At 34.2% G+C, this 22221-nt stretch overlaps 2 protein-coding genes across 3 annotated transcripts in view; both read right to left on the bottom strand.

Annotated features, from left to right (window-relative positions):
- Positions 1 to 1577: 1577 nt before the first annotated feature.
- Positions 1578 to 2338, bottom strand: LOC137636874 (protein FAM200C-like). Its single transcript, XM_068369253.1, has 2 exons — positions 2199 to 2338; positions 1578 to 2088 (listed from the first exon to the last, which is right to left on the bottom strand). Exons 1-2 carry the CDS (start codon positions 2336 to 2338, stop codon positions 1578 to 1580), a joined length of 651 nt encoding a protein of 216 aa, XP_068225354.1.
- Positions 2339 to 3699: 1361 nt separating this feature from the next.
- Positions 3700 to 22221, bottom strand: part of LOC137643955 (uncharacterized) — an 84662-nt gene continuing 66140 nt past the window's right edge. For both annotated transcript variants that reach the window (XM_068376752.1, XM_068376758.1), the window contains 6 exons: positions 21951 to 22056; positions 19845 to 20156; positions 17488 to 17628; positions 8573 to 8737; positions 5663 to 5853; positions 3700 to 5369 (listed from right to left, as the gene is read on the bottom strand). In XM_068376752.1, coding sequence (XP_068232853.1) covers positions 5204 to 5369; positions 5663 to 5853; positions 8573 to 8737; positions 17488 to 17628; positions 19845 to 20156; positions 21951 to 22056 — 1081 coding nt within the window. In that variant the 3' untranslated portion in view covers positions 3700 to 5203. The remainder of the gene's footprint in view (positions 5370 to 5662; positions 5854 to 8572; positions 8738 to 17487; positions 17629 to 19844; positions 20157 to 21950; positions 22057 to 22221) is intronic.

Below are 22221 nucleotides of genomic sequence, written 5' to 3' on the forward strand. Positions count from 1 at the left end.
TTAATGAGTACAACACCATTTGCACTCACTGCCCGGCCTCTCCAACGTTTACAATGCACCAAAAAGGATAAAATTACTGGCAGTTTTTCCCCCAGACTGCCTCTACAATGTTTATAACGATTCCACTGGTTGGAAAAGCAAGATGCTATGAGCTCAAGGTCTCCAACCGAGAAAAATGGCCCAGTGCGGAAAGGAAACAAGGAAATGAATGCACTACAAGAGAAGTGACACAATCAAAATAAAATATTTCAAGAACAGTAACAACATTAAATTAGATCTTTCATATATATATATATATATATATATATATATATATATATATATATATATATATATATATATATATATATATATATATATATAAACACGAGGAAGATAAATGAGTAGGACAGCATGCCCGAGTGTACCCTCAAGCACGAGCACTCTAATCCAAGATGGTGGAAGACAATGGTACAGAGGCTACGGCACTACCCAAGACTAGAGATCAATAGTTTGATTTTGGAATATCCTTCTCTTACAAGAGCTGCTTACCATCTAAAGAGTCTCTACCCTCACCAAGGAGGAAAGTGGCCACTGAACAATTACAGTGCAGTATTTAACCCATTGAGCGAAGAATAATTGTTTGGTAATTTCAGTGTTGTCAGGTTTATGAAAACAGAAGAGAATGTGGAAAGAATATACCAGACTATTCTGTGCATTTCTAGGCAAAGGCAGAATGAGAATAACTAGAGAGAGGGATCTTATGTAGTACTGTCTGGCCAGTCAAAGGACCCAATAACTCTCTAGTGCAGTGGTTCTTAACCTTTTTCAGTGTTCGCACCCTTTTCAAATCAGCAGTCAGTTCTGAATACATGAAAAAGCCAAAAATACAAATTTGATGTAATTATGAAATCTTTTTTATTCAATATTCATTCATACAGCTCAAAGTTTTTTTCAAGAGAAAAAATTATGAGTATGTGTCAACAAGAATATTTTTTTTTATTTGGTTCAAAATTAAATTATATTTTGCCTCTACTACACTGTAAACCTAGTGACTTCGTTGTTGCTGTTTTTTTTTTCTCCATAATTGCATCAATCTTAGTGTCTTAGTACTGAGTGCTACTCGCATGTCATGTTCAGAATTCAACCGGTTTTTGCTTTTCGTTTTGATGTGAAGTAGACAAGAAAATCCTTGCTCACACAAGTAAGTACTTGCAAAAGTTACCAGCACTTCGAGTGCTTTCGTTGCTAGTGCAGGGTATGCTTCCAGCTGAGAAGCCCAGAAATGGTCCAGCTGACTATTGGTGAACTCCATTTGGATTCCACGATTGTGTCTTTTATGTTGATGAGATCTTCCTTGATGCTGCCATCATCATCAACATCTTCCAAATTTTGCATGAAAGAGTTCAAGATCCAGTTATTACAGGATTGTAACTCTCCACATGAGAAGTAACCATCAAAGGAAGTACACAGCATCTGCATATGTTCAACAATTTTTGCAATAAAGTTTGGAGGCAGGATAGAATTTTCTGTGACTGTCTCTTCCAGGCAGGGGAAATTTACCAAACTCCTCATCTTCACACGCTTTATCCACAAGACTAGTTTTTCTCTCTTGCAGTCACAATGTTAAGTCCCCTTCCCTGCAGAGAGAGATTGAATCCATTGAGTGCTGAAAACACATCAACCAAGTAGGCAAGCATCTGAACAAAACTAGGGTCATTGAAATGTATGGCCAGTTCTTGTACCCATTCATGGAAAAAATGGTGAAGTTCACCTCTCAGTTCAAACACACGAGATAGAACAAGACCACGTGACAGCCACCTCACTTCAGTATGATACAAAAGCACAGTGTGTTCCTGGCCGACTTCCTCACAAAGTGACGGAAACAATCGATGATTCAAAGCCCGGCTGCGAATCAAGTTCACAGCCTTAACACAAACATCCAGAGTTTTCTTCAGATCTGGAGACAATGTCTTTGCTGCAAGATAGTGACGATGAAAAAAGCAGTGAGTGACTTTCAGATTAGGAATTTCTTTCCTCATCAGTGCAGCAAACCCAGAACGATAGCCCAGCATGGCTGGTGCACCATCAGTACATATTGAACCAATTCTGTCAAGGTGAAGTTCGTTTCTTGAGAAGGATTCTTGTATATTATTAAACACATCTTTAGATTGTGCAGTTGTCTTCAGGGACTGACAGAAGAGAAAACTTTCTTCCACCTTTTTTCGTTCACATAGCGAACTACCGCCAACAGCTGACAACAGTTGAATACATCTGTTGATTCATCAACTTGTATTCTAATCTTGACTGGACTAGCCTTGATGTCAGCTACATCTTGTTCCAGGATGTCACCACTCATGTCGATGATTCAGTTATGGATCACATCATTCGACAATGACACTTGTTGGAGTTTTTTCTCAGCTTGCTTTCCTTGCACCAATAAAAATGTAGGCATCACAATACATTCTATGAAAATACTGCAGTGACTACACTGCTGTAGTGATGATCAACGTTGCGTACAACCCATCGCCCGTTGAAGTATGTATTGTAAAGAAAGCAAAAGAAATATAGAAATACAACAGAATGAAACCAATCTTCCAGTAGTACTTTTTATATATCGATAAAAAAAAATTAAAACAGGGAGACCATAACTCACTTAAGCAGAAGAATATACGTGTTCCTTGCGCAGGTGGGAAGGTGGTTTGGTGTGAGCACTTGGGTGCGAGACATGAGAAAAACCTCTCTCTCTCTCTCTCTCTCTCTCTCTCTCTCTCTCTCTCTCTCTCTCTCTGTTGCCTACGTGTCCTATACTCGTCCTTTCCTCGTTCATCCAAATCACATACGTGTACCCTGAACTCGAGTTTGTTGCAACTGTATCCCTTTATTAGAAAAATAGATTTAGGTTTGTCTCTTCGAACGCTGTTTAAGACTAAGCAACAAGTTTTTTTTTTTTTTCAGGAAAAAATATAAAGCGTAGGTAAAAACATATATTTTCTTCAATATTTCACAGGTACCCTTGCACCCCTTAGGAACTAGGTTCGCACCCCTTAGGGGTGCGAGCACCCCCGGTTAAGTCTGCTCTAGTGGCAGTATCTCAATGGGTGGCTGGTGCCCTAGCCAACCTGCTAGCTACTGTATATCATTATTAAAGGGGGGAGGGATTACTCAACGAGTCGAACTTGACTTTTACAGATCTGGACCAAATACATTATGGAAGGAATTATTGAATCTAAGTGGCAATAAAAATAATAAAAGATAAAAAGTTATAAATAAAAATTTGAACTAATCAAACCTGTGCTTCCTAAAAACGTTAGAATATTAAAGTCAGAATACTTTCAGAATACGATGTCAGACATGGTTTTCCGAGGAGAACATAAATTTCCTTATTTCTAAAAAGACTGCATTTGCATAGAAAACATTTCATGGTTAAAATCGTGTCACACTTACTTATTTTCACCTAGTTACAAAGGCGGAATCTTTGTAAAAAATCGTTAGATCCAAGTCTTCACTATGCATTTATTTATTTGTAGATACAAAATGTATTTTGTTTGATTTACAAGCTGGAAGGTGATAGTGATCACAATTTCATTTTATTTTTATAACAATGTTGGCAACAAAAATATAACATCATTAAAGTACAGGTTGACAAAAATGAAACAAATATAATTTATTATGCTTTAATAAATATAGCAATGAAAATTAAATACATGGATGATAATGATGGGCAAAGCCACATTAAAATAGTAAATTATACAGGAGATAAAAAAAAAAAAACGAAGTTTGAAACTGCAAATGGGGGAAAATAAGTATGATTGTGGTAAGGAAGACAGTAAATCAGATTATAAAATATAATATGAAAGCTTGTAATATAGGCAAATGATAAAAAGATAAAGGAAACATCACATAATGTAATTCTTTAGTGCACCATTTAAAAGAGTGATGCATTTATTAAATACTAAAATCTACAACCTTAAGCACAGTTTTACAGCAAACTAACCTATGACCTTTGAATGACCTAGATAAAGACCTAATTATACAGCACTGTAAAGATATAGACCCGTAGAGAATAAGTTGTAATATTTCCTAATCTACAAAATCCTTTTAGACATCTAGACTAAACATTAAGTCAGCTTAATAATATTATGCCCTTTTTGTTGGAAGTAACAGTTTCATGAGCCATTTTTGTTCAATAAACATCATTGACAACCAAAATGAAATGGAAGCAAATTTTAGTTGACAAATATTGCCTTTTATTAAAGCTGTCCATTCACTAGGATTGATGGCTTGTACAGTATAAAAATGGCTGCATGTTGAACTTAAACATTTTGAATTGTAACTAGATTTAAAGATCAGAATACAACCAAAAACACAAAAGTAAGAACCAGTCTTGCTTTTTCTGTTGTGTTTAGTTAACTTGATGTTAATCGATACTGCGTAACTTTCTAAATCACTTGCTTCCACTACAAAACCCATTGGATATTAGAAGTCAGGGCCATTTCACGTACAGAAATGGCTTGACTGAAGCTTTGCGATATAGGCTAGATCTCAGGAAGTGTGATAACTTAGTGAAACAAAATTGTTGATTGATACTCCGTGCATACACCATTGTGGTGCGAGATATTCTTATTTTTGATAGGTACCACAAATTATTAATGATTGCCTTGGGATTGTCTAAACTCGTTACATGCATTATTGTGCAGTATTAATCCGAGCGTTTGGGTGTAATTGACATTAATTAGAGTCATAAAAACTAATATATCTAATATATCACAACTGTTACAGATACTACGCTATGACTTCATAGAATGATGCCATGTGGAATAATATATAGTCTGGGAAATTTTAATCTTTGGATTCATCATTAAAGTATATTCTTATCTGAGGAAACGGCTCCATACCTGTATCAAACTAAAGACAAAATAATAATAACATATTCACACTTCTAATGTTCATTGAGACAAAGTTTTTAGGCTAGTATTTATCTATGAACTAGTGTCTTTGGAAAGTTGACCTAAAAACACCAAAGAGTGCGCTGAAGTATCTTTATAAAGTTCCACTTAAAGTATGTCAAATAAACAGACAAAGACTTGGTCCCTTATTCATGCTGTGTTTAACACATCTTGAGAACCATTACAATAGCTTGACAATGACGATGTTGTAACAGTGTATTTAACTCCATTTTCTTTATAAAGTTTTTGTGGTGCATTGTACTCTTGTTTGATGTTTACTTCCTATCCCCAGTCTTATTGATTGAGGATTCCGAAGTTGTAACTACAGATATGCAGTCTGGGAATTCAGTCTCACAGTTCAGGCCTTCTCTTCCGGCTGCCATGGCACGCTGGTTGGCCTTTGCCAGTCCTTCAGTAGCTGGTTCTCCGAGAAGTTGATTGCTGTAGACATCAGTAATAAAAATTAAACTTAGTTTTTAGACGTTAGGTTGGTGAGTTGAGCAATTTCATAACATTTATATTATCTTTACAAAATTCCTGTATTGATGCAAATATTTGCTTACAATTAGACATTTTTTTTACACAATTGACTTATTTATTGTAATCATTGTATTACTGATGACTTGTGAGAGATGCGTGAAAGATATATCGTTAGTATTTGTAAAAAAAAAAAAAAAAAAAAAAAAAAAAATCTTTGGTGGTAAGCATACTGTAGAAAAAAATAGAAATCCAACCTTAAAAACTGAATTGCAAGTTTCGACATAAAAGAAGCTCCATGAGTGTGAGAATTGATGCGACAAAGAGCTCTCTGCATACAGTGTGGGTGTCTTCCATCAAGGCCTCTTGTAATCTCTAGGAAGGTGGGCACAGCATCCTTCTTCATTGCATCCTGTAGATGTCTTCCTCCACCCAGGAATGAGGCCATCTGTTTTCCAATTAATCAAATGTCCGACGTCAGAAAGTAAAAATAAATGAAAAATATTGCAGTTTATTTTATGAAAAGAGCACAACATTAGACATTTATTTACAAAATACTCATTGATTTTAACTAGGGTGATGTATATGATGCTTATAAGACTAAGTTGTTTCTCATTTAAGCTAAAATATAGGTCCTTTATTGGGGACTTATAATGGTAGCTGTTAAATTTAAATGCCTATCTAAAGGTCTTTTAGTGACAGACAGGGTTAAATAGAAAGCGCTGATGTTCCGTTTGTGAGACATCATGATAAATAAAATAGCTTTCCTATACTCTCAACTTAATTTGTTGCACAACAAAGCTAATAAAGGGAGGACAGGAATATTGTTGAAATTCCAGTGAGTTTTCCCATGCTTTAGTTTTTCCCGGTCAATAGATATTACTTATCAATCATGTATTTGAAGTTGACAGCATGATTACATCAGCAATGTTGTCGCTTTAGGCTAAGTGGAAAGAGTAGTCGACATTGTGCTTTACAAAACTTGGTGCATTTTTTTTTTTACTTGGTTACCAATAAAAAAGAAACGCATACATAAATATGTAACTTGCAGAACATGTTTACTTTACTATAATTTAGTCCATAACAAGAGCATCTTATTTGAATAGTATGGGTCTGGTCTATGCAAACATGCACCTCGAAAAACAAAAATCCTACTAAAGAAAGTTATGAACGTTGTAGGGGTTTTGCAATAAGTGTAATTGGTGGAGTATCCTGTGATTTTAGCCTTCTGGAAGCATTTTAAACGCTGCAGAGGCTATGCAGTAGAAACTTTTCTGAACGTATGCCTACATTAGTAAAATAAGATCCCCAACAAACCTTAGGCAATACTAGAGCCCCACCACGTAATTTAGTCATGAACCCAGGTATCATTTCAGATAGTTCCATAGCCTCTGCACCATGGTTTTCCACTGTCTTGGGTTAGAGTTCTCTTGCTTGAGGATACATTCAGGTACACTATTCTACGTTTCGTTTCTATACTGGACTATTTTGCCTGTTGGAGCCTTTATAAGGCTTATAGTATCATGCTTTTCCAACTAGGGTTATAGATTAGCTAATAATAATAATAATAATAATAATAATAATAATAATAATAATAATAATAATAATAATAATAATAATAATAATTGTTGTAGTTTCATCCAAGGGAAGTGGATACACAAAGTTTCACAAAGGAAGGGTGACCCCTCCACTGTACAGGACCAATGCCTAATCAAGAGTTAAGGTATGTCTGCTCTAGCTGTATGATATATCTCAAACATAACTTTTTGAATATATATATATATATATATATATATATATATATATATATATATATATATATATATATATACACATATAAATACATTATAATGATTATAAGCTTCTTGAATTTGTTCGGAACACTCACTGTTTTCCAGTAAGTTCCATAGTAAAACATAAACGGTGGAGTAGATTATACATATGCATATAAAAATAAAATTCATAAAAGTGTATATTTCTTTAATATTTCATATATGATAAGACGCATTAATAGATGCAATATTCACTAGTTTACACCACAATACTCATATAGAAAAATTACAAGTATATGAGATTATACTGTAATACATGAATATGTATATATATATATATATATATATATATATATATATATATACATATATATATATATATATATATATATATATATATATATATATATATATATATATATATATATATATATATATATATATATATATATAATGTTTAATACACGCCTATGAAACTCATAATATGTAATGTTTCTATTTACACCAGCATAAGCCACACATAAAATTATGAAAATTACCATAGGTTTCAGGATTTTATGGTATATTCAACTTGCCAAGGACAAAAAAATAAAGGATACATGGTTCTATGTAACCTATTATAGCAATAATAACGCAGCACAAAAATACTAAGCATAGATTACCATCGAGGGAGGAATGCAAAAAAGAGAAAGATTGTGAAAAAATAATGAAACTATCACCCACACTTCTCATAAATATTCAAGAAATGAACTACGTATTCTTGTGCATGACCATTCCGGGCAGTAACTAAAAGTAAATGGAAATGTTTGAATAATGTAGGCTAAATAGTTGAAGACATATCATTTTTATGTTCAATCTTTCCATCTATCCCTCAGCATTTATGGAAAAAGGGGAACCTGAAGTATTGCTTCAATCGTCGTAAATCAAGATACTGAGAGTTACTCGTTTAAAAGAAAGTGCGTAGGCAATAGATAAAAGAATAATTGCGTTTCATCTTATGAAAATTTAGGTATAACACCGTGTTTCTTCATAATGTACCAGTTCCAAAACAGGGAAATAGGCATAAATCAGCAAAAAGGTTATTCTATGTATCTGTCACATAATCTAAGTAGGCCTACTTTTATGACTTCTGGTGAGGTTAAAATAATCTTACCGGAACAAACTCTCGGCATTCCTTCGACTGATATGAAATTCCAGTCATTTTAAAAATACTAAGACCAAATTAGGTACATTACACGTAACTTTAAACTAGCCCCAAAAGTTGCTCAATAAATCATAAGAGGCTAATTTAGCGATATCACTACATTCCTTGATGCTGTAGTTGGATCATATCAAGGTATCGTTTTAAAGACGACTCTACAAATGATAGAAACATAAAAGGTTTGAAAAGCTTACTTTAGCAGCCATGTGAGAAGAGGCTTCTGATGGTTCGTAGTTTTGTCCTCCAAGCTCATCATACCAAGCATTCATCGAGTGGGTAAACCTTCGGATCCTGTCAATGACTTTAGAAAAACTGCTGCTCTCATCTGTATCTTTGTATTTCAGCGATTCTTCACTCAGCTGAAACAGTGGAAACGTAAATAGATTTTTATTCTTTTATTCAAGATTTTAGTGAAACTAAGGTACAATAGTTCTTTGAAGGAATTACAGAGTTGTTTTGAGGGTTAACATTCATTAAGTTATTAGATTACAGTACAATATATATTCTACTTTTATGTTCTAAAACTGAAAATGTTTCATAAGCAAATTTTTAATGTAGATTATGCATAAGAAAAATACTAAAACCAAGACAAATCATAATTAAATTATGGTACTTAGGTACACTAAACTCTATTATCTGGATAACCGAAACAATGGAAAGTTGCAAATGCAAACCCCGAACCTTAAGAAATACAACTATATAATGTCGTCCCTTTATTTAAAGTGAAGTACACAAACACACAGTATATATATCAGTGCTTGTCCATAAGCATGTATAAGTTTGTAAAATGACGCACAACAAGGAGAAAGAAAGTAAATTAATTTTTACTCTTTCATTTAAATTTTTCCCATATAAAATAATTTGAAAAAATAATCAGTTCCCACCTTAAAACACCCAAATGAATGATATAACAATGTAAAAACATATTTTTAATTGTTCAAATTCACAACATACACTCGAAAAATGAGTGTTGGACTGTGATCTGCAATAAAATGTTGCTTTATTATGGAGTTCTTACAGACGGTAGCAGCTAATGGCGGAGTGTGCGGAGGAGGGGGGAGGGAAGAAGTGAAGGAAAGACTTGGACGGCACATGTTTGTTACACTATTTCTACACTGTTGCTCACACTATGTATCTTAACAATTAAACATCGAATTTACTTAAATGAAATTAGCTTAGACCTACACTTAATTTTGAAATGAATTTTAATCTTATGTATCTTATTTTTTTTTTTTCACTGTTCATCACTTGTCTATAGCTCCTTTTGCCTCTCTTTCACCTTCACTTGTTGTCGGCATATTAAAAAAATCCTATCCAAGGAGGTTTGTTTCTATCTCCCTTTCAAGATGTTATGGAAACGACTTGAGCAAGTGTGGTCGTATTAAGCTGAAGCACGACCACAAGACAATTTGTCCGGGTGTCTCTTTTCTACAAATTCAACACATCCTGCCACTTAGCCAACACTTTTTTAATCTCCTTCGAAGAAAGGAGTTCCTTCCGTTCTGCCTCCTCCTCATTACTGAGCTCTTGCAACACCTCCGTTACTCCATATGTTACATCTTCTGGAGCTTGATCAATTCGTCTGTTGTAAGCTCTTCTTGATGCTTCTCGACAAGGTTATTCATATCTGCCTCATCTACCTCCAGCCTTATGACCTTTCCAAGAGACACAATCTCTTCCATCGCAATGGGTTCAGGGTCAGGCGGCGTATTGAACCCTTCGAAGTCCCTTTCAGTTATGGAATCTGGCCACAATTTTTTTCCAGGCAGAATTTAAGGTTCTTCGCGTTACACCCTGCCATGCTTCATCAATAATTTTCAAGCAATGAACAATATTGAAGTGGTCCTTTCAAAATTCATGAAGGGTGAGATTGGTGTTGTCTGTGACATCGAAGCATTTCTTAAACAAATGCTTCTTGTATAGTTTCTTGAAATTGGAAATGACCTGTTGGTCCATGGGCTGGAGGAGTTGTGTGGTGTAGGGCAGGTGATAGGGGACCCTGACGAACTTGAATTTACCAAGAATGTGCTCTTCAAGACCAGGAAGGTGACCAGGGTCATTGTCTAGGTAAGAAGATATTTTAACGGCAGGTTTTTCTCCAACAAATACTTTTTGACTGCCGGACCAAAGCACAGATTAACCCATTCTGTGAAGATATTTCGTAACCCAAGCTTTAGGATTTGCGCCACATGACTTGAAGTTTTTCTTTCATGGTCCTTTAGCTCTTGAAAGCATGTGGGTTCTCTGAGTGGTACACCAGCAGTGGCTGGATCTTACAGTCACCGCTGGCATTGGCACACAAGGCTAGAGTCAGTCGAATCTTCATGGGTTTATGGCCCGGCAGTTTTTTCTCCTCTGTCATGATGAATGTCTTCCTGGGCATCTTCTTCCAAAACAGGCCAGTTTCATCACAGTTGAGGACTTGTTGGGGGATGTAGCCTTCTTCAGCAACAGGTGAGGCAAAACGTTCAACGTACTCCTCTGCGGCTTTCAAGTTGGAACTTGCAGCTTCCCCATGCCTCACAACCGAGTGGATCCCAGTTTGCTTTTAGAAGTTATCAAACCAGCCAAGTCTAGCTTTGAAGGTGTCCACTGGTGTCGATGTCTCCCCACTCTCAGCTGCTTCCCTCTGTTTCAAGTCTTCGTAGATTGCGCTAACCTTTTCACAGATGATTACCTCAGTCACTCTATCTCCCGTCAACTACTTCTCCTTAACCCAAAACGTGCTGTGCATTGATTTTATCAACGCATTATGAGCTGTCAAAAGACGACGTCGATATTAGCGATGCTTCATTTTTCAAATTACACAGGATTCAGTCTCCGACCTCCTGAGACTAGCTCAGTGACGTAGATATATTCTTTAACCAATCAGCCTGCAGCTGGAGGAAAGAGTTGTCAGATATTACATGGTTTTACATACAATAAAATGGAAAAGGTAACATCAACTTCATGGGTTGGGCGGAGCTATCAACGTATGTTTGTGTTAGCAGTAAGAATGTTTTTCATTTCCGACACTTTTTATCATTATTTTCTGTTTTTATACATCAGAATTGCCTTTCCTGATGATAATAATGATTCTTTATCATATACTAGTGACTTTGAGATTGACAATGATTGTGACATATCAAATAATGAAAGTGGCGATCGTCCAAACGCAATCAGTAAAATTTATGGGTACGAACGAATCTGCCTGAAAAGGGATCTGAAAGGGATGTATAACACAAAATTGAAGTTTTTAAATATGTAGTATACAATATGAATAGGTATATATATATATATATATATATATATATATATATATATATATATATATATATATATATATATATATATATATATATATATATATATATATATATATATATATATATATATATATATATATATATATATACATACATATTTTGTTTTGTTTTGTTTCATAAGGTAGGTAATAATAATGTTGGCTGGAGTCTGCGTATGCAAATGCTCACTTACAAATACACATATAAACACATCCATTCAACAAACAATTATTTCTTAAATATCTATAATAAATTTTCTTATGATCGTTCACTAAATTTGCTAACATTCTGACATGAAAAAAAATAAAATACATCAAAAACTATTTCATCAGGCCATCAATAACGAAAAAGTTCTTTACATGAGTTTATCATTTTTAATTTATAACTTTTTTTTTAAATATATTCTTTACAGTTCTGTGAGATTTAATCATTAGTTATTAATCTCCATTTCAAGGACATTCCTTTGATATATAAATATTGGATAATTTAATTTGTGATAAATGAGAAAATATTAGTTTTATGATAAAATCGTGAAACTCATGATGCGGCTGTCGTCCTTAGGCAGCATTATCCTAGCACTTCGTGGGCTAATCCACAACAACAGAAACCTCTCCATCTCGTCATTTACATCACTTCATAGCTTCGACAGGATGGTTAGGCCTTTCGAAGGCTTTGTACTCTTGATAGTATCCTTCTGTTAGAGGATGGTGCATATTATCGCTGTACTCCCCTGGTGATGGTGAGCCAGCTCAGACACTCGTAGACCACTCTCATGCTTCTCAATAATTTCACATTTCAACTCAATCGTCATCATGCGCTTTTTCTTATCACTGCCCTGGTTTCCATTTGCTTGCTTTGGACCCATGACTATTGAATTAATTTACCACAAATTAATGTTAAAAACTTGCAAATAATGCAAAGTGTACGGGAGATGCTTGGAGACGTGTTCAGACATCGGAGATCACGCGAAATGAAAGAGTTGCGGGCCTCGAGAGCAGCCCCTACGCATTTGGTCATGTAGCGTTAGCATCTGTAAGCATGCTCGTATCTCAAGTTTTTGCTCATATCTCAATGCAAAAATTTACTCTGGGCCTTATTCGTATCTCAAATTCTCGTATGTGTGTGTGTATATGCTATATATATATATATATATACATACATATATATATATATATATATATGTATATATATATATATATATATATATATATATATACATACATATACATATATATATATATATATATATATATATATATATATACGTATATACAGTATATATATATATATATATATATATATATATATATATATATATATATATATATATATATATATATATATATATATATATATATAAGCACTGCACATCATAAGGAACTGGTTATCCTTTGATGTGTCTAGCCAATGAATCCTCTATGGATTTAGTCAGTTATGGATAGAGAATATGAAAGAATGGCCCCCAGTCCCGGGCATAGCAGGGTGCTAAGAATCTCCCGGTTTATAAATACTAAAGAAAAATTGAAAATAGGTAATTGGAATGTTAGAACCATGAATCAGATTGGGAAGTTACAGCAAGCGGAGAATGAATTTATGAAATATAGTTTGGATATCTTGGCCCTAAGTGAAACACGTTGTAAGGGGATTGGTAAGGAAACTTTAAACCAAGGGAATATATATGTATATATATATATATATATATATATATATATGTATTTATATATATATATATATACAGTATATATATATATATATATATATATATATATATATATATATATATATTTACTCAGGAAGATCATATGGAGTTGGAAGAGAAGGGGTAGGGATGACGATGACACCAAGAGCAGAAAAGGCATTAACTGAGTGGAGAGCTATAAATAGTAGATTGTTACCAGCAAAGTTCAAATCAAAGCAGGGCAATATAAATATTATAGTTTGCTATGCCCCAACAAATGATTCCCCTGACGAAAGGAAAGATGAATACTGTGAAGAACTGCAGAGGATAATTGATGAGATCCCTGAGAGAGATATGAAAATTGTGATTGGCGACTTCAACGCTAAAGCTGGAAGAAATAATAAAGGGATAGAGAATGTGATGGGTGTCGAGGGTCTTGGTGAAGTGGCAAATGAAATTGGAGCACATTTCATAAGTTTCTGTTCAGCAAACAATCTTGTCATTGGAGGTACTCTGTTCCAACATAAGAATATCCACAAGTATACATGGAATTCACCATGTGGCAATTACAAAAATCAGATAGACCACATTGCCATCAATAAAGAGAGAAAGAGAACTCTGAGAAATGTAAGAAGCTATAGAGGTGCATATATTGGTAGTGATCACCAGCTCCTCATTGCCACACTGAAATGAAAACTGAAAGCATCCAACAGAAATATAGATAGAATACCTAGGGTTGATACAATTAAGCTTTTAGAGGAAGAGCACATAGAAACATTTACAATTGAATGTAGGAATCGATTTGCAGTCTTAGAGACTTTAAGAGACGAAAAACAGACAATTAATAAAGAATGGTGTGATATTGAGAACATATATCCGTCAGTTGGTAGTGAAGTCTTAGGACACACATCTACAAGGAGAAAGCCATGGATATCGAATGATACTTGGGATGCTATAAAAAGGAGACAAAGACAAAAATTGATTGTAGGAAGTTTTCGAGGAAGTAATGAGAATTACAAGGTAGATTGATTGATTGATTGATTTAAGGTTTTCAGGCATCCTGACATCTAGGGTCATTGACGCCGTTACAAGGTAGAGCATGCTAAGTATTTCAGTATTGACAGCGAGTTCAAAAGAAAAGCCAGGAATGACTGGAGAAAGTATTTAGACAGTAAAGCAGATGAGGCCGACACAGTTATGAATTCAGGAAGTGACTATGGTGTAAGAATTGCTGATAGAATTATTAATGGAATCTCGACTGGGTCAAAAAAGAAGACGTATATACCCATCAAAAAGAGAGATGGCTTTGTTATAGCAACATAAGGTGAAGAAAGACTACCTTGGATGGAACACTTTAGTGAGGTTATGAATCGGACATTTGAAGGGAATAATTTGATTGATATACCTGAAGCTGATGAAGACCTTGATGTGGCCATGAATGAATTCAGTGTGTTTGAAGTTGAAGCTATTCTTCAAAAACTAAAGAGATGGAAAGCCCTGGCATACGATGGAATAACTGCCGAGATCATACTGGCCGAAAATGAAGTGACTCCCAGACTACATACAAGATTATTTTGTAGAATGTGGAATGAAGAGGCAAACCTTATGAATGGGAGTTAGGAGTGTTGGTGAAAATGGCTAAAAAAGGAGACCTGATTGATTGCAATAATTACAGAGGCATATCACTTACGCCAGTTGTTATGAAAATATATCGTATGCTTATTCTTGAGACTGGAGAGAAAGATTGAGGAAAAGCTTAGAGATGAACAAGCAGGATTTAGAAAAGGTAAAAGTTGCACTGACCAAATTTTTATTTTGAGACATGCTGTACAGCAATGCGTAGGATATAGAAATCCCCTTTTGATGGTACTTGTGGACTATGAAAAAGCCTTTCATAGTGTGCACTTGCCAATTTTGTGGAGAGACTTGTGTTATCATGGAATTCCTCTTAAATATGTAAATTTCATGAGCATAGCAAGTACAAAGTTAATGTTAATGGAATCTTATCAAGTGAGTTTCCAGTGAACAGCGGAGTACTGTACTCCAAGGGAATGTGTTGTCACCTATGTTGTTTATCCTCCTCATGGACTTTGTAATGTGTAGAACAGTCACAAATGGTAGAGAAGGATTGGACTGGATTGGTGATAGGAATTTATCAGACCTAGAGTATGCTGATGATGCTGTCCTTGTTAGCAGAACACTAAAGAATTTGCAATGCTTGCTTACCACAATGCATGAAATATCACACAAGGTTGGGCTGAAGATAAATAGAAGAAAGACAGAGATGATGAGAAGGGAGTATGCAATGGAAGATGAAATGTCATTGGAAGGAGAAATGATTAATGAAGTAGAATCATTTAAGGATTTAGGAACTATGATCTCCAAAACAGGGTCTTTAGAATTAGAGTTTAGTGAAAGATTGGAAAAAGGAAATCAGACAATGGCTAGGTTAAGTAAAATTTGGATATCAAATCGCCTAAAATTGCATATAAAAATCAGACTATATATCAGTTTATTGAGATCGGTATTACTCTATGGACATGAGTCATGGTATGACAATGAAATAATCTCCAATAGATTTAGTAGATTTGAGAATAAAGCCCACAGAAAGATATTGGGAGTTAAATGGCAGGACAGGATTAGAAATAAAACTATAAGAGAGATTGCTCGAGTGCCATATGTGGATGAGATCATGATGATGGGTAGATGGAGATGGTTTGGGAACGCTCTTCGCACTTCCCAAGAGAGATTAGTTCACCTAACGTTCAGCTGTTCTCCACAAGGCACTAGAAGAATTGGAAGACCCAGGCTTACATGGCTAAGGACTATAAAGTGCGAAGTAGGAGATGATGAAAGGAGAAGTATTGAATTAAAAGCTCAAGACTCTAACCAAGGCCCTTTGTGTCATTAGGCGTAGGAGGAGATGATGATGATGATGATGATATATATATATATATATATATATATATATATATATATATATATATACATATATATATGTATATATATATACATACATACATATATATATATATATATATATATATATATATATAAATATCACACATAGTTACCTTAACACAGTTGAATGCGAAATAAGTTATAAAATGAATAACAGAAAAGGACAACAGAAATAACTGACATGAGAGAGGGAAAAATATTCTTACGCTTATCAAAAGCTTTCCCCTTATAAGATATTTGAAAAGTAATTTGTATTTTTCTTAGGTATACATACCCGAGTCCTTTAAGCTAGGACATAAATTCAACAGGCGGTAGAAAGGCCACTGAATAGTTAACAAGGTAGTAAGCCAGCGACTGTGTGCGGGGGGTTGGGGGTCGGGGTTGAAAACCCCCTCCCAAAGGATCGTCACACTGCTATGTTTGACTTAAGGCCCAGGACTAAGAGGGCTGATTGGGGTTGAATATATAATTCAAAGTTATATTGCAAATTACCTTTAAAATTAGTTATTTGTTCCTACGCATATAAAAACCAAACTGGAAGGACATTTTTCTCTCCTGGATATGTCATCTTTCCTGGTACTGTACAGGAGCGAGGAAGACTATTCCAACAACCTCCTATTACTTTATATATCCCTGTGTGCAGTTTAGAGAGAGAGAGAGAGAGAGAGAGAGAGAGAGAGAGAGAGAGAGAGAGAGAGAATTGGATGGGTCAGCGAAGGGGATATGGGAGAGCTTATTGGTGGGGGAATGATGGACCTGGTGAAGGTAGTATTGGATCTCACTGACTACAACACAAAATCATAAAAGTATACTGTACTCCTAAATTATATGAGTTTGAGTAAGTCCTAAAACACTATAAATTACGGAGGGGTGTTGTAACCTTTTTGTAAGACTGTCAATACTTTCCAACTAATAGCCAAAGATATTCCTGATAAGCAATGGGTCTGAAATAGATAGTAAATTACAATAAGCATACACGTACAGAAAGAAGTAGACGCATTTACAAATGCTAAAATAAAAATAGCAGATGGGACGCTAGTGTCCCAGAAAATACTATTGGTTATCAACACATCAGGAAATCAGAGCTCAATTTATGTCACTCTTGAGATAAAATGGAATTATGAATAACTCAATCTTGGATAATAGACCACTTATTGTAATTCCCGAAGAATAAGCATGGACTTACCGGAATTCCTCTGCGGATCCTTGAAGGTCTAGGATCCTGCAGGAAGCTCATGATTGAAGATATCATTTGTATTCTTGATGAAATGAAGTTTCCTATGTCCCATGAATTCTCCTCTCGACCATCTCTTTCAATCTGCTGATGCTAAAATAGAAGGTAACATAAATCATGGTTTGAAGTTTAGACAAGCTATGACTGAAATAGAGTGCTGTATTGTGCACAACTCCATAGGAAGCATGGTTAATCTATGGAAGTGAGTTTTAAAGTAACAAAAATTTCATAATAGATCTAATTCTTTAAATATCCAAAATTTATTACCTATTCCATCAAGAAGAAAGATATATGATAATAACTTGAATATGCTGTACAAGAATTTTCTCCAATGTGGTGCGACACTCATGTCCCCAATTGAAGCTAAGGCTGGGTATGGAGCTGGCTGAACCTATCTTGTCATACCATGTAAGGGAAAATTCTTGTAAATTTAAGTTATTTTCAAACCGCTTCCTTCTTTGAAGAAATAAAAAAATTGATTTCGGGTAGATTAAATAAAATAATTGTATTGAATAAAACTATCATATTTAGAGTAACAGGAATAAGTAAATATGATTGGTGATATTCAAATGATCTTTTATGTATCCAGTATATCGGCTTCACTTTAAGCATATCAGTATCAATCGTGTATCTTTTTTCTCATCATTCTCTCAACCTTAATTAATTACTCTAAATCTTATAATTAAAAAAAGAAGAAAAAAAAAAAAACTCTTCTCTGAGTATTTCATTATGCGAGGAACATGAATATTTTAATAGAGATAAAACTAAAATGCAATGTATATCACACACATTTAATTTTCAAAACTCATTTGTGAGACAAATATTTTCAGACAATAATCAAAACAATGTTATTGTAGCAAGCGTTTCCACAACTCCGGGCCTTTCTACTAGTCTTCGTCCTGCAACTTCAATATTTACTTTTCCTTGATCCTTTCTCATCACATGTTCAAATCATCTGAGATTTTGAGTTTTCGGTCCCTTTTCCTAGCTTTTAGAAAACACTTCTGTAATTAAGCAATGAATCCTAGCAATCTAAGGTCACAGCGTATCAAAATCTCTTACATTTTTGTATTCACTACCTATACCTCTGATGCTCTCAGTACTCATCTCTGTTTCTTTACTAAAGAGAAATTCTAGCTATACGAGTTACAGTGAAATACATGTAGAGAAGCAAGACATAAATCTTTCTCCAACTAATGCAGTTGCAAAACGTAAATGCAGTATAGGCTACTTGAGCAGAAATAGTACCAGGAAAGTATCTACAGTATGTCGAGTTTTTCAGACCCTTAGCTAAAGCAATTCTTGAACCTGGATAACAGAGAAGTAGCAGTCCGGTTAATGTTGAGGAAATGAGGATGATAAACTTTAGAGAAAAAAAAAAAGTTTAAAATAATCTGAAAAAAAGAAAGATGTAAAAAAACTCTAATAATTAGATGTGAGCATTAAAAGAAGTCAACAATAGAGATTAACAGTCTTTATAAAATAATTATAACTTAAGATTATCCAACGCAATTCTTATCTTCCACTTGTGCTGAGATCATAAGTTCACGTTCATGCAATATGATAAAGACCGAGACTTTTGGTAGGATTGAAGATCACGTCAAGAAAGTAGTTTTCCATTAACAGAATGGCAAAAGAAGAGCGGAAGGACGGAGCAACAATATAACAGCTATTATAAAAAAAACTCTAGTGTAGAAAGGGGTTAGCAGAACATAAGAAAATTGGTTAATCAGTAGAACACCATCATAAGTTTTATATGAATAATGAGTGTCGAAAGGCTAAAAATACACTCTATTTATGGGCATCTTCACCTCAGGAGGACACTGAATAATATCAATTTGTCATCCCATAAAACTGAAATGAAAAGGACAGTAAGGCGTTAGTTTGTAATCTATACAAATGCGAAAAATAACTGAGTTAGCCTGCTTCTATAACCCAACATGACTCTCACTGTGCTATATGAAGGACCTTAAATGTGAGGTAAGAATAAATCTAAAGCAAAAAAGAAACATAAGGTAATATTTTCAGAGGGGATGGATTTTCCATTCCACTAAATTAATTAGAGATTATAGAGCATCTATAATCACATGGTACGTAAAAATAAGTTTATTGAACACTCAACTGTTCATAGATTATAGTGAGGATTTGGGGAAGGTGCGATTCAAATTACTATTGCTTATCTATATGTCGTTTTTGAATATTCAAAAGTACAAGTGTACCGACGCAATCCATATTTGTTATTTGGGGCAAAGTTGTAATGCATACTTTAACGGAAAATATTTGCTGTATTCATCTGTAAATATGCTTACCCCCCTAAAAAGACCGAGTGCCATTGGAAGCTTGATGAAGAAATTCTCAAGGAAGGAGAAACTTCGACCTGAAACCAGCGGTTCTTCGTCCATTCTTTCCTCAGCCTTTACTGCCTCCACTTTGACATCATCTTCCCCTTCTAGTTCCTCATCCTCCTTGGTTCTTTCATCTTTCAGAAATGTCGGAGTTTGCTCCTCTGCGCCCTCTGGGATGATGAGATCATCCAAGTATGAAGTTGAGTAAAATCCTTCATCTGTTTCTTTGGGTAGATTGACAGAGCGTTTCCTTCTTCCATTGTTCTGGAGGACATCCTGACGTAAAGCCAATAGATTGAATTACTTTGAAATTCACACACACACACATATATATATACATATATATATATATATATATATATATATATATATATATATATATATATATATACGTGTATATATATATATATATATATATATATATATATATATATATATATATGTGTGTGTGTGTGTGTGTTTGTGTATATATTCATGTGTATATATATGTATATATATATATATATATATATATATATATATATATATATATATATGTGTGTGTGTGTGTGTGTTTGTGTATATATATGTATATATATATATATATATATATATATATATATATATATGTGTGTGTGTGTGTGTATATATATTCATGTATATATATATATATATATATATATATATATATATATATACATATATATATATATATATATATATATATATATGCATACATATATTGAACTTTTCTTTATACAAAAGTAGTGAATCTAACCGACTAACAACTCCATATAAATCTTGTAAAATTGTGATACTAGTCAACATTTATTATGATCCCCCTATAGTCTAGTAGTTTAAAGATATATGACTTAGTACATGGAAAAAATATGACACAAGAAAAAGTATCAATTATAAGTGCAAAACTTGATATACATAATTTAAACGTATGACCTTGTATGATAATCATAGAAGAGGAATATACAGTAACCAACTATTTCATTACGTGAATGGCTAAACAATTAATGTAAAGAAGTGTTACAGCTGAGTTACTACGAAAGCGACACATTTAAACCCATAAATTCACTTCAAACAAGTGTACCATTAAGAACCTTTTAAAACTGAAAGTAGCCAAAACTGCGCAACTAAACCATGAAATTGTAACTGTTAAGCATTAGATGAATATACAGTCATTTCTATCTGGAGCTCTAAGGATTAAAATGCATATTAAATCGACAGAATAAATTTACTGTTGCAGAATGATGATCTTGCATGGGGAAAAATAGTCTGACTTCTTTTGTGGTGATACAGAAATTAAGTCGTTTGCAAAATATACCTCCTATGACAACCTAACAAGATTGACAAATTTTGATACAGAAATTTTGTTTACGAAAGGGTGCCATAAATCAGTCTAACAAGTTTTTTGACAGGATTTCTGCGCATGGACTAAACTATAATAAGCAAAATTAAGATTCAGTCCCATAACGTAAAGTCTTTAAACTCTTAAAATGTGCTTCTAATCCTGTTTATATCTACTTTCAAAGTCGTTTTTTCGTGATTTATTAGTTTTTATGATACTACACCGCTTAAGATTCCACCAACGGCACTTTGTGAACAAATACTGCCATAATGATTGTGATTACTCTCCGTAATATAAGTTATATAAAGGTCAAATCAATTTGGAAAATAATTACTAGAATATGTACTCAGTGAATTTTGCTATGTATATAGATAGAAATCAATCAATGCAATTCTTGTGGCAATGTCTGAAACTTGTCGAAGTTTATGAAACAATGTATTAGTACAAAACTTTTGGTTCCTTTTCCTTATGGAACTTTGATTTTTATGTTCCATAAGTATAAAATAGTACACACTTTGATTAAAAAACCGATAATATGGAAAATGGCATAAGTAGTAACATTACGACTTTCATTTCATTGACATATTTGTAGCTTGGACAGTCTTCCTGGCTACCTACCAGACATTGGAATGACATTATTGTTTTTGTTTCTTATGTTATGGCCGAAGGTTCGTTGCTTCATAAGTTTCCCTAATGAGTGTACAAACACATCCCACAAAAACACCAATTACCTGGATGAGGTTCAAGAAGTACAAGAAACCCAGTAAAGCCAAAGCTGAAAGTGCTGGTGAAGAGTCCGGATTCTCTGAAACGGCTGAGGGGTACGAGGCTGCAGGTCTGGAACAGATAGAACCCAGAGTTAATGAAAATGCCTCCAACAGTTGGAGCATCGAAGTTCGTAATATTGCATCCTAATATCCCCTTGAAGTGTAATATTTGTACCCTTACAGGTGCTGCTATCACCATTACATTACTGAAGAAGTTACTTTAAGCGCAGAGCTG

This window comes from Palaemon carinicauda, chromosome 1 (assembly GCF_036898095.1).
Source record: "Palaemon carinicauda isolate YSFRI2023 chromosome 1, ASM3689809v2, whole genome shotgun sequence".
Lineage (NCBI taxonomy): Eukaryota > Metazoa > Arthropoda > Malacostraca > Decapoda > Palaemonidae > Palaemon > Palaemon carinicauda.